This window comes from Eleutherodactylus coqui, chromosome 8, assembly GCF_035609145.1.
Source record: "Eleutherodactylus coqui strain aEleCoq1 chromosome 8, aEleCoq1.hap1, whole genome shotgun sequence".
Lineage (NCBI taxonomy): Eukaryota > Metazoa > Chordata > Amphibia > Anura > Eleutherodactylidae > Eleutherodactylus > Eleutherodactylus coqui.
Genome location: NC_089844.1, coordinates 206,497,585 through 206,511,664, shown reverse-complemented (window position 1 = coordinate 206,511,664; position 14,080 = coordinate 206,497,585). Strand labels below are relative to the sequence as shown.

General features: G+C 52.0%; 1 protein-coding gene across 4 annotated transcripts in view; it reads left to right on the top strand.

The window, feature by feature from the left end:
• Positions 1-14,080, top strand: part of MYO1B (myosin IB) — a 216,795-nt gene that overhangs the window by 158,498 nt on the left and 44,217 nt on the right. For all 4 annotated transcript variants that reach the window (XM_066577259.1, XM_066577258.1, XM_066577257.1 and 1 more), the window contains 6 exons: positions 288-350; positions 789-989; positions 5,270-5,496; positions 5,577-5,777; positions 11,046-11,139; positions 12,973-13,122. In XM_066577259.1, coding sequence (XP_066433356.1) covers positions 288-350; positions 789-989; positions 5,270-5,496; positions 5,577-5,777; positions 11,046-11,139; positions 12,973-13,122 — 936 coding nt within the window. The remainder of the gene's footprint in view (positions 1-287; positions 351-788; positions 990-5,269; positions 5,497-5,576; positions 5,778-11,045; positions 11,140-12,972; positions 13,123-14,080) is intronic.

The following is a 14,080-nucleotide window of genomic DNA, read 5'->3' as shown; positions in this document are numbered from 1 at the left end:
CGATCAGGGATGGAGAGCGAGTCTGAAGGAGTTCCAGGACACCCAGTTTGGTGGAGTGATGGAGGGAGACGGGCTTACTGATCGCATCCTGTGTACGAGGGGAGTGCGGCGAGCCGGAGGACCCCCACAACCGGCTGAGAAACTGGCTGACTGGAGATTTATGTGGCAGTGTAGTGAATGTCTCCGGAGTGGCCCCGGGGCCGGGGGTCAGATATCTGACACGCAGTGTACTTCCTGCCGGCGGCGGCCATCTAACTGATGGTTTATGTGCTTTGTTTCTTCTTTAGGGCATTGAGTGGACGCACATCGAGTACTTCAACAACGCCATTATATGTGATCTGATTGAGAACGTAAGTACTTGGTTTGGATCGGGCCTTGGTAATTTGGGAAGGGCCTTATTACCAGTTAGACCCCCTCTATAACAGAGTTGCCCCCTCACAGGGGAGGAGCGCAGGGCCGCCTTCACACAAGGTGCGTTCGCTCACAACTTTCCACGGTGGATTTTATTGTGGATTTGGATTTCAAGGGTTAAATCCCTGGTCAAACCCGCAGCATAAATTGGCCTGCTGGGGATTTAGGGTTCCCAGCTTATTCCAACTCCTCCACCGAGTCTGAGTGACCGGCTCTATTCGTAACTCTCATCCGCGTAGCTTGTACCGTAGATGCTGAGGATTCCGCAGCGTCGCCGCTCGTGGCACTCATGCGGGGGCCGCACTGGTTTTGAGGTTGACGCTTAACTCTGTAATTTGCTCAAAACGTTTTTCCTTACTTTCTTCATAAAACTTCAGAACCAAAATGGCATCCTGGCCATGCTGGACGAGGAGTGCCTGCGGCCGGGCACCGTCACCGACGACACCTTCCTGGACAAGCTCAATCAAGTTTGTGCCACCCATCAGCATTTTGAGAGCCGGATGTGCAAGTCGTCGCGCTTCCTGAATGACACGTCTCTCCCGCACAGCTGCTTCAGGATCCAGCATTATGCCGGCAAGGTAGATTGGCGCACGGTCACATCCCTATTACCGTATACAGTGCTATGGTCATGTGATATAGGGCAGCTGACCATTAAACCAAAATGTCACCCAATCAAGAAATAAAGGTGCAGTGAATGTCTCTGGTCGACTGACGGTTCGGCAGAGTCCGCTACAGCAAGCGGGGGGGGGGGGGGAGGTTCAGGGCAGAGTCCGGGCAGCGGGCGGGGGGGCAGAGTCTGGGCGGCGGGGGGGGGGGGGTGTTTCAGGGCAGAGTGCGGGGGGGTGGGGTTCAGGGCAGAGTCCGGGCAGCGGGAGGGGGGATTTAGAGTCCGGCCAGCGGGCGGGGGGAGGGGGGACTTAGAGTCCGGGCAGCGGCGGGGGGAGGCAGAGTCTGGGCAGCGGGCGGGGGGAGGGGGGACTTAGAGTCCGGGCAGCGGCCAGGGGGGGCAGAGTCTGGGCAGCGGGCGGGGAGGAGATGGCGCTTCTTTATTTCACAATTTATTATGAACTACAGGATAGAAAAAGGGGCCTGCGAATTTTTTAAAAATGCATTCGTTTGATCATTGCCACTGTCGCAGTGGGAGGCGGCACTCGCTGGTCCCCTTTAACCTCTTTACAGTCACATTAACATTGGAAAAGCCTCCGATTATTTTTTTGTTTGTTTTTATTGCAGATTTTAAATTTATTTCTCATGTTAATATATTTGGTAATAAAGAGACTGCCGGCAGCATAATATAGCGCCTGTCACATGGGGGACAGTCACATGCCTGCTGTGTGCATCTGGGCAGTAGTTTTGGTGAAACTTTCCCTTTATCAGTAGCAGCATACGCAGAGACGACTACCTAAAGTGGTCCTGGATGTTCATGATCTGCAGGCTAGCTCCACCCACCTCGCCCCCCGGCCAATGATTGACAGCTGCCTGCCTATTACTGTGCATAGAGAGAGCTGCTAATCATTGGCTGGAGGACGGGGTGGGTGTGGTTAGCCAGCTACTGATAAAAGGTAGGTTTCTCCAGGACCAATGGAATGCACCAACTTAGAAACCCACCAAAAACCCTGTAAAATTAACAACAAAACCAAAGATGATGTAAACTGATGAGTATTGGGGTGGCTACAACCATTCTTGAACAGATTGATCCGAACAGGCGAGGGTTCATAGTGCGCCTGGTCTTCTCTCCGGGCATCGAGTCTTGGCCGCATTGCCATAGAACACAGGGAATAATCTTCAACCAAACAGCTATTAATTCCTGGAAGAAACTAGGGAAGCCGTCAAAATCGGAGTGCACAAGGGTTAGAAACTTGGCCAATTGTAAGTCATAACCACCCGTGTGAGTTACCAAATGGCTGGACCTTGTGTTCCCCGGCTAATATATACCACTCCTGGCAGAGCTCGAGGCCAGCGGAGGCCCTGAATGCCTCTCCAGGACACATTAACATCACGGACCCCAAGGCTTCTGCCTCCCCCACAGCATTCAGCTTCTTGAGCGGCTCAAAAACCATAAGGGTGTCCTAAAGCCAAACTGATGGGCGGGCTGAACCTGAAAAAAAGGGGTGAAATAGAACAAACTCAAAGCAACAGATCTGGGCGAACATAACCCGCCAAGCATTCAGAGCACCACAAACCAATCTTCATCACCGGAAGACCTGCACAAGCCGCCTCCATGGCTGCACATATACTACAGGAGGGGGTCACAAATTCACTCCCATCAAAGCCACGGCTGAAAAAATGCTTAGAACTGAAAGTTTGTCAGAAGAGACCTGTTTTCATGTCCCAGGAAATGAGACATCGACAAACTGGAGCAAGTTCAGAGAAGAGTCACCAAGATGGTGAGCGGTCTGCAAATCATGTCCTATGAGGAACGGGTAAAGGATCTGGGAATGTTTAGCAGAAGAGAAGGCTGAGAGGAGACTTAATAGCTGTCTACAAATATCTGAAGGGCTGTCACAGTGCAGAGGGATCAGCCCTATTCTCATCTGTGCAAGGAAAGACCAGAAGCAATGGGATGAAACTGAAAGGGAGGAGAGACACAGATTAGATATTAGACAGTGAGGGGATCAATGAGTGGAACAGGTTACCACGGGAGGTGGGGAGTTCTCCTTCAATGGAAGTCTTCAGAGGCGGACAGACATCTGTCTGGGATGATTTAGTGAATCCTGCACTGAGCAGGGGGTCGGGCCCGATGTTCCTGGGGGTCCCTTCCAACTCTACCATTCTATGAGACCCCAATTGCTGCAGGGATAAGAGAACAGAGGTAAGTCGCACAGGACAGACTGGCCCACAAACCGCATAAAGCAGTATCAATCTTCCCTTCCCAAAAACATCAGTCTTGGACCGCTGGATGTGTAACCGCACCACCTCATTAACACACCGCACGTCATTGAAGCACAAGCCACCGGGACGCGAGGCGTAAGGGGGAAATAGTTCGCTCACGCAAAGTGCACCAAGAAGGGCAAGACCAAAACTGGCAGCAAATAGGGGCACCTTAAAGGGGGAAACGCAAACCTCCAAAAGACCAAAACCAGGTGGCATAACAAAGGGTATGATACTGGGCGACGGGCCTCCTTCAATCCTTGTTCCTTCTTCCACCCCATTAACTTTTGTGTGACACGGAATCTTTTTGTGACATCAGCCCAACCCAGTAATTGAAAATAGAAGGCTAACCCTGCGAACACCGCCGAGCCACTGAATCTAATACCGCAAGTTCCCACAAGTGTTACATATATTCTTAAGTGTCTTCCCGAATACCGTTATTCATCCATATATGTCGGCCACCCGCTCTGCCCAAGCCGTACCATGCTGTCTCCAGGCTACAACTAACAAAACATGGGATAAAGAAACCACAACTAAAACCTGAATGACGTTGCTCCACCGCCTCTCTATTGGGATAGCGGTCAACAGACGGCCCCATCATGGCTACACTCATTGGGGTTCTTAGGCTCATGTGATCCTGATGCCTTATGACCTGCTTTAACAACCGACTGGGGACATCCGGCTGCTGCATGAGGACCACCACAGGCAAAGCACTCGTGATTAAATTTGCAGAGGCCAAAAAATTTTCAGGGAGTCTGGGGCAGCGGCCATGGGCTACATGGGTGGGATTTTCTGAGAAACCATCAGTCAGAACCAAGCTTGGTCCATGAAGTTAAATGCTGCCAAAACTCCTCACCGTACTGCCGCCAGGCAGAATCACCATACAACTTGTAAGGATTGTATATCAAGTCCATATAGATTAACCGTTTGGAGCTACTCTCTGGATGATTTTGACCCATGTTGTAGCCCCAAACCAAAAATGGCTGCAGCTAGTTATTCATCCGGGCCACTTTTGGCTTATGTTCAAAAGGCCTATCCATCTTGAGTCTGCGCTCCCGATCTACCATGTGTTGCTTCACTGCTTCAAGTGACCATATATCAACGTAAGCATTATCCCAAATATTTAGCATGGTTCTGAGCACCCAGCCGGCAGACCCTACAATAAATAGAGTCCTTATAAATACTCGCCAGCAGTCCTCGGGCAGGCTTTGTGGGTAACCACAGGCTCCCTGCAGGGTCGGGGAAAATGATTCCAATAACGTCTGCATCGCTGAAGCTAAATCCTGACCTGCTGCCCCTTCCCAAGCCCCAGTATAGTGAAACTCCTCAGCATACACAGGAATCGTAGTCCATGAGACCTGAATCATGGATGAACCCGGTGGAAGAGATCTAGTAGTTGTCAGTCTGGGAGCCCTGGAGGAAGTCTGAGGCTCCTGCCTTCTACGTCTGCGCTTGGTACCACCAGACGTCCCCAACATGCCCGAGGACTCATCAGATGAAGATGGGGAGCACCTTGTGGCCGACCTGGACCGCCTGAGGTAAAATCATGGTGCTGATGTGCAGACCTATTTGTGGCTCCAGGGACGCCCCAACTTAAACTCTATATTGCTCTGTCCCAGCTGTCACTGTGGGTTTGGGGTGGTGGGCCGCAGTCATTGGTGGAGGCCTGGTTATATCGATTGTCATTTAATGTTATGTTGTCTGTTTAGTAAAACGGCTGCTGTGGCCGATGTAATCCACTCGTAGATGTTTTATTTCATGATTGGGGTAAGTGGTGTATATAAGAGGTAACAAGCTGACCATACCCTAGTCATGAAGAACATCGTGACTAACCCCATAGCAGTGGTCTGTCGAAGAACTTTATCAAGACATGTCTTAATCACAATCTAATGAAGTTTCCATTCTGGATTCAGAATTGTCTTCTCTGGAATTCCGAATACTCTCAGTCCCAAATCCAGTTCTCATCACATTACCTCTGTGTTTTCAGGTCATGTACGAAGTGGAAGGGTTCGTCGATAAGAACAATGACTTGCTTTATCGAGACCTTTCTCAAGCTATGTGGAAAGCAAACCATGGACTTATCAAAGATATGTTCCCAGAGGGCAACCCAGCCAAGATTAACCTCAAGAGGCCACCGACTGCGGGCTCCCAGTTCAAAGCTTCGGTGTCGACCCTGATGAAGAACCTTCTTACAAAGAACCCGAATTACATCCGGTAAAGACTGCACTATTATGCATCTACTTTTTTCTCTTACACTGCTTCTTCTAATTGGTGGGTTTTGTGGATACTTTCAGCTGCATCAAACCTAATGATAAGAAGGCCGCCCATATCTTCAATGATGCCCTGGTGCGCCACCAAGTGAGATACCTTGGCCTGCTAGAAAATGTCAGAGTCAGAAGGGCTGGTTATGCCTTCAGGCAACCATATGAGCCTTGTCTGGAAAGATACAAGATGTTGTGCCAACAGACATGGCCACACTGGAAAGGGCCAGCAAGGTAGGCGTGTTGTGATATGTACTGTATGTTATGTATTCTACAAGTTACTGTAATGCTCAAGAGCTAGAAAGCTGCCATAGTGTCACCTATAGGGGCTCTACCAGAATCAACTTCTATCACTTAACCCTAGGATAGGTGAGAAGTATGATGGGTGGGCCTCACCGATCTCGAGAACTGGGGTCTCTGCTCCCCCCACAGTGAGCAGCAGAGTAGCTGTTGCACATGCGCAGTGTTGCTCCAGACATTTTCAATGGCTCTGTTAGGGACAGAGCTAGTTAACACAGCTTCTACGATGGCACAAGGCCAGAGTCCGACCCTAAGCATACGGGATAGTGAAAAGGGAACGTTGAGCCCACCACCTCCACATGTCCTAAGTCACTGGAGCTCTGCAGGGAGTGGTGCAAGGGCTATAGTGAGTGTGGGGGCTAGAGACAGTCTGAGGGTGGAGGCCTAAGAAGAGAAGTCGCTGCTAGGACTTTAGGATGTTGTAAGACCCACCCCTGAGTGTGAGGGGAGCACAGCATCTGGAAGGAGCGACACCACGGAGACAACAGAGCCACAATGTGCAGAGTGGGAGATCAATTGCTGGAGCTGCTTTTGCAAGGCCCATGTGCTACGGCTTGTGTCATTGGAAACTGGTTAATGGAATACCGGAACAGAGACACTTGTACTCTTCAGCGACAAACTGTAAGTGAGACCGGCTCCAATCCGGATCACTAATCCACCTTAATATCTGCACCAAAACCCGCTGCATGTGAACGCACCCCACGGATGGCTTCACACAGGACAAGTCTGAACACTTGCTTGACATACTTGCTAAATGGACGAGCCCCAGTTTGTTCCTCTGCTGTTATTAATTCGTTGCTCAGTTTTGTGATTGTTGGACAAACTGTTGGGGACTTTTACACGGGCTGAAGTACCGCCTGTCTAATAGGGGGCATGAGCTTAATTGGTGGGCATCGCTTGCCAACACAGTGAATGTTCTTCAACAGACCAGCAGGGACGGCTCAGGGGAGGGTCACGTATGTGTTTTCAGGAACCAATGAGAATTAAGAAGGGCGAAATGCTCAGAAATAGCAGAGCCAATCAGCATTTAGTGAGAGGCGCATGCAGAACAAGTGCAAATCTGCTTATGATAACCAGCGACTATTCTTAGGTGAGCTGAAACAAGTAGTCTACATGTTTTTGCTCGTCACCCAGTTGGTGGCCATGTTTACACGGAGCTCTCTATCCAGTGGCTCTTCGCTGTAGACACGCCTCACTGACACTTGGTTCACATCTTACTTTCTCTAAACTTTGTAAAGCCACTTTCTATGGCCTGGATGCTGCCGGTGGGCCGGAGGGGGGTGACAAGGACATCGGCATACCCAAGAAGCCCTCTGCCATACACTGTTGTCTCTCCGTTAGGCGGGGTCCCCGGGTTTGGTTTTTCCTTTAATGACCCACTTCGCATTTTATCGATCGTGAATTTTATTCTGGTTGAAACTGAGTGACAAACAGAAAGTAAGCGAATAGCGCACGGCGGCGCGGCGTCTGGACATAGCAATTACCGCGCATGTGCGTTCGAATGAATGAATTTTGTGCGACGATTGCTGCATGTAAAAGGCCCTTTAGGCGTTGATCACATCAGAGTCGGAGGGTCGGCCTGCAACCTCGGTCTTTGAATTCCACAAAAAGAACAGGATGAAATTGCGCAGCATCCGCTCAGCGCTGTTCGGTTACGTCATGTGACCGTTCCATTCAGACGCTCAGCGCTGTTCAGTTACGTCATGTGACCGTCCCATTCAGACGCTCAGCGCTGTTCGGCTACGTCATGTGACCGTCCCATTCAGACGCTCAGCGCTGTTTGGTTACGTCATGTGACCGTTCCATTCAGACGCTCAGCGCTGTTCGGTTACGTCATGTGACCGTTCCATTCAGACGCTCGGCGCTGTTCGGTTACGTCATGTGACCGTTCCATTCAGACGCTCAGCGCTGTTCGGTTACGTCATGTGACCGTCCCATTCAGACGCTCAGCGCTGTTCGGTTACGTCATGTGACCGTCCCATTCAGACGCTCAGCGCTGTTCGGTTACGTCATGTGACCGTTCCATTCAGATGCTCAGCGCTGTTGGGTTACGTCATGTGACCCTCCCATTCAGACTCTCAGCGCTGTTGTGTTACGTCATGTGACCCTCCCATTCAGACGCTCAGCGCTGTTCGGTTACGTCATGTGACCCTCCCATTCAGACGCTCAGCGCTGTTCGGTTACGTCATGTGACCCTTCCATTCAGACGCTCAGCGCTGTTCGGTTACGTCATGTGACCCTCCCATTCAGACGCTCAGCGCTGTTCGGTTACGTCATGTGACCGTCCCATTCAGACGCTCAGCGCTGTTCGGTTACGTCATGTGACCGTCCCATTCAGACGCTCAGCGCTGTTCGGTTACGTCATGTGACCGTTCCATTCAGATGCTCAGCGCTGTTGGGTTACGTCATGTGACCCTCCCATTCAGACTCTCAGCGCTGTTGTGTTACGTCATGTGACCCTCCCATTCAGACGCTCAGCGCTGTTCGGTTACGTCATGTGACCCTCCCATTCAGACGCTCAGCGCTGTTCGGTTACGTCATGTGACCCTTCCATTCAGACGCTCAGCGCTGTTCGGTTACGTCATGTGACCCTCCCATTCAGACGCTCAGCGCTGTTCGGTTACGTCATGTGACCCTCCCATTCAGACGCTCAGCGCTGTTGGGTTACGTCATGTGACCGTCCCATTCAGACGCTCAGCGCTGTTCGGCTACGTCATGTGACCGTCCCATTCAGACGCTCAGCGCTGTTCGGTTACGTCATGTGACCCTCCCATTCAGACGCTCAGCGCTGTTCGGTTACGTCATGTGACCGTCCCATTCAGACGCTCAGCGCTGTTCGGTTACGTCATGTGACCCTCCCATTCAGACGCTCAGCGCTGTTCGGTTACGTCATGTGACCCTTCCATTCAGACGCTCAGCGCTGTTCGGTTACGTCATGTGACCCTCCCATTCAGACACTCAGCGCTGTTCGGTTACGTCATGTGACCGTCCCATTCAGACGCTCAGCGCTGTTCGGTTACGTCATGTGACCGTCCCATTCAGACGCTCACCGCTGTTCGGTTACGTCATGTGACCCTCCCATTCAGACGCTCAGCGCTGTTGAGTTGCGTCATGTGACCCTCCCATTCAGACGCTCAGCGCTGTTTGGTTACGTCATGTGACCGTCCCATTCAGACGCTCAGCGCTGTTCGGTTACGTCATGTGACCGTTCCATTCAGGCGCTCAGCGCTGTTCGGTTACGTCATGTGACCGTTCCATTCAGACGCTCAGCTCTGTTCGGTTACGTCATGTGACCGTCCCATTCAGACGCTCAGCGCTGTTCGGTTACGTCATGTGACCGTCCCATTCAGACGCTCAGCGCTGTTCGGTTACGTCATGTGACCGTCCCATTCAGACGCTCAGCGCTGTTCGGTTACGTCATGTGACCCTCCCATTCAGACGCTCAGCGCTGTTGAGTTGCGTCATGTGACCCTCCCATTCAGACACTCAGCGCTGTTTGGTTACGTCATGTGACCGTCCCATTCAGACGCTCAGCGCTGTTCGGTTACGTCATGTGACCGTCCCATTCAGACGCTCAGCGCTGTTCGGTTACGTCATGTGACCCTCCCATTCAGACGCTCAGCGCTGTTGAGTTGCGTCATGTGACCCTCCCATTCAGACACTCAGCGCTGTTTGGTTACGTCATGTGACCGTCCCATTCAGACGCTCAGCGCTGTTCGGTTACGTCATGTGACCGTTCCATTCAGGCGCTCAGCGCTGTTCGGTTACGTCATGTGACCGTTCCATTCAGACGCTCAGCTCTGTTCGGTTACGTCATGTGACCGTCCCATTCAGACGCTCAGCGCTGTTCGGTTACGTCATGTGACCGTCCCATTCAGACGCTCAGCGCTGTTCGGTTACGTCATGTGACCCTCCCATTCAGACGCTCAGCGCTGTTGAGTTGCGTCATGTGACCCTCCCATTCAGACACTCAGCGCTGTTTGGTTACGTCATGTGACCGTCCCATTCAGACGCTCAGCGCTGTTCGGTTACGTCATGTGACCCTTCCATTCAGACGCTCAGCGCTGTTCGGTTACGTCATGTGACTCTCCCATTCAGACGCTCAGCGCTGTTCGGTTACGTCATGTGACCGTCCCATTCAGACGCTCAGCGCTGTTCGGTTACGTCATGTGACCCTTCCATTCAGACGCTCAGCGCTGTTCGGTTACATCATGTGACCGTCCCATCCAGACGCTCAGCGCTGTTCGGTTACATCATGTGACCGTCCCATTCAGACACTCAGCGCTGTTTGGTTACGTCATGTGACCGTCCCATTCTGACGCTCAGCGCTGTTCGGTTACGTCATGTGACCCTCCCATTCAGACGCTCAGCGCTGTTCGGTTACGTCATGTGACCCTCCCATTCAGACGCTCAGCGCTGTTCGGTTACGTCATGTGACCGTCCCATTCAGACGCTCAGCGCTGTTCGGTTACGTCATGTGACCCTTCCATTCAGACGCTCAGCGCTGTTCGGCTGGCACGTTCTTTGGTTGCCGGATCATCTTTTACCGCTGACCACTCCAAGCGGTCGTCTAGTTTGATCAAGTGCTGAGCAGTCTGGCGCCATATCTGCCCGCTGGGCATTCTTGCATGGCTTACATTTCCCTGCTTCATCGGATCAGAATGGCATCTTATCATGAAAGTCTGATGTAAATGAGTGGCTGGATTTGGGTGAAGGCCAACCTACAACGATGTTCACAGACGGACTCGCCTTGTCCCGCTGGCGCAGGCCGGACTTCGCTGCTCGGCTCTTCTGCGGCTGACGTCTCATTGCTGTCTGCATCTACTTACACGTGGGGATGTCCTAAGCAGCCATTCTGCCCCTGCTGTACTGACCAGGATCTCCTCCCCCACACTTCCAATGCTCTCCTGTGTGCCCTGCTTCAATCAGCTGCAAGGTAGCATCTGAATACCCGCCCCTCTCTCTGCTGCATGTAGTAACTAGCAGTGTCCCCATGTCCATGTTACTAGAGAAGCCAAGTGCCTAATGACAGGCAGTGGATTGTAGAGCTGCTGGAAGGGAGACCCCTAGTGGCCGGCTAGTCATATATGACAAGATTAGTGGGACTCGGGCTGTTAGATGAAGTTACTGCCCTCTTAAAGTGCTTCTACATGTCCTGCCCTCCACTGATGTTCAGCATGAAATGTGTCTGTCTGTCCTCAGAGCCGGCGTAGAGGTGTTGCTCAATGACCTGGAAATTCCTAAAGAAGAATTTTCTTTTGGGAGATCAAAGATCTTTATCCGCAACCCGCGAACGGTAGGTTGATGCATCTCCGTACAGTGTGCTGTGAACCTTCACGGGTGAGCTCTGCCTCTGTTTCCTGGTTATTCTGCATTGGAGTGTCATAAAATGTCAGTGCCGTAACGCCAAACCTCCCCGTAGAGCAGAACTAGAGCCGCATTGTGCCGCTTCTTTGTGGGCTGCTACTATGCAATGAAGAACATTCCCGCAAGCTTCCCAAACCCTCTTTATTTGAACCATCCCGAAGCATTTAAAGGGCCCCTGACCGCACCGAGGAGCATCATATACTGCACTATAGTGCTCAGAGCTGGGAGTCCGGGGGGTATGGGGGGTATGGTTCTGCATACGGAGGAGCCCGCACAGCTTGACTCTTCTCAGACAGCCCTGTGTGCTCGCTCATTCATCTCTATGGGAGGTCTTCACTGGGGACCCCGCAGGAACCCATACCTCCCAGCAACAAAAAGGGGGGCAACTGTAGTGGCAAATTTACACAAATCCACACCCTCTATATATCATATGAGTGCCCTTCGGTGGACCCCTCACAGTAACAGTAACTGCCTTTATGGCCCCAGTAGTAACCGTGAGACCAGTATTAATAGTGGCTTCCATAGTGGTCCCAATAATAGTGCCCCCATAGTGGCCCCGGTAATAGTGCCCCCATAGTGGCCCACGTATTAATAGTGGCCCCAGTAGTAACAGTGCACCCCATAGTGGCCCCAGTAGTAATAATGGCCCCAGTAGTAACAGTGCACCCCATAATGGCACAATAGTAATAGTGCCCCCATAGTGGCCCACGTATTAATAGTGGCCCCAGTAGTAATAGTGCACCCCATAGTGGCCCCAGTAGTAATAATGGCCCCAGTAGTAACAGTGCACCCCATAGTGGCGCCAATAGTAATAGTGCCCCCATAGTGGCCCACGTATTAATAGTGGCCCCAGTAGTAATCGTGCACCCCATAGTGGCCCCAGTAGTAATAATGGCCCCAGTAGTAACAGTGCACCCCATAGTGGCGTTAATAGTAATAGTGCCCCCATAGTGGCCCACGTATTAATAGTGCACCCCATTGTGGCCCCAGTAGTAATAAAATATACATTTTTTTTACATTCGTACAACAGGAAAAGCTACATACATGTGGTGTTCAGCAGGATGTACAATGAGATATCCACCTTATGAATTTAGTGAGGAAATAAACTCACCCGGCACTCGGTGGGTTAACCCTGGATAGGGATATCCCACCGCCACCTTCCGTCCTGGCCGGCGTGTCACGGTATCTTTGTCCCCAATCCAATGTTTTGACGTCTGGAGCCGATGACAGGTGCTCACTAGATACACAACTTAAAATAAAACCTGGCACCGCCCTGCTCGGGTCCGAAGCAGCGCCAATGTATGGCACTGCGGCTTTAAATATATTTATTTCAAATTAATGTGATATTGCCGTAATTGTTCTGACCCACAGAATAAACTCACCATGTGCGCTGAAAATAGAAGCCCCTGCCCCAAAAATGGCCAAATTGTACTTTTTTTCTATTTCAGCCTGCTTAGAAAAATACTTCTCCTTCAAAATATACGCCTCAGACGGCGGCCGCAGACAAATCACAAATGTTAGGAGCGTATCAAAAAGTACAAATGAAAGCGTCCCGGAGTGAAGGGGCCTGACTGTGTCTCATGTGGCCGCTGCACGGACAGTGGGGTCTGCGTCGCACCCATCGCTGTACCTGAGGACGGCCGGCACAGGAGCCCATTGTACTCGCAGCGGACCACTCAGTGCTTTAGTCATAAGAAGCTCCTCGCCGGTTCCTCAGCCGTTTGTAGTCCCTGCGGTATTCAGGCCTCTTGTCTCCCTGCAGCTCTTCAGACTTGAAGAACTGAGGAAGGAACGACTAGAAGACCTGGCCACCCTCATCCAGAAGATCTATAGGGGCTGGAAGTGCCGCACACGGTTCCTGCTGATGAAGAGGAGTCAGGTGGTGGTGGCGGCCTGGGTCAGGCGCTATCTGGTAAGTTTTCTGTACCGTGCTGCACATGTTCCTTTTAACCCCTCAGTGCAGCGGCTCCCATCTGGCATGCGGCGGCGCCCAAACTCAGCTTTACAATCTATTATTGCTAATGAAAATGTTGATTTAACCCCCTCCCCACCAGACTTCTTAGCAAAACTAGCGGGGGGGGGGGGGAAGGGGCCCACGACCGCACAGACAGCTCACCATCCGGTACGTTGAACACCTAAGCGCCACTTATGTGATGAGCTGGCCATGGGATGCCTGGGCGGCACCTCGATTCCATCTCCCCTGACCTCGGTTCCTCTGATACTCGGATGTGTGCGGGAGTAGAGGAGTCCTGGTGCACACACTGCCGGCCAGCATGGCGCAGCAGCGGCGTGCAGATCACAGGAGCGGTGCTTAGAAGGTACAGCACGGTGTGCTGTCAGTGCAGCCGTGGGCGCCCCCTGCTCCACTAGTAGTTTAGCTAGGAAGTCCAGCGAGGAAGCCGCTAAATAAAAAAATATTTGGCCAAAAATGGGCCATCATTGCTTGGGGAGAAGGTGAGACCAGGGGCACAGGGGAGCACCGTTGGGGCACAGGGGAGCACCGTTGGGGCACAGGGGAGCACCGTTGGGGCACAGGAGAGCACCGTTGGGGCACAGGAGAGCACCGTTGGGGCACAGGGGAGCACCGTTGGGGCACAGGGGAGCACCGTTGGGGCACAGGGGAGCACCGTTGGGCTACATTCACACACAGCATATTTTGGTGCGGAGCACAGCATTAACAGTCCCTGGCAGAATCTACCATTCTAGGGGCTGTAAGTGATTGGCAGCTGCAACTGAGGAAATTGTGCTGCCCGTTCCTCTATTCACTCCCCAGCACTCACTGGGGGCCATTATAAACCACTTCTGCCTTCTCCTCAGGGCGTGGTTACCACTTGTGGTGTTCCATATTCACAGGTACACATGCACATAAC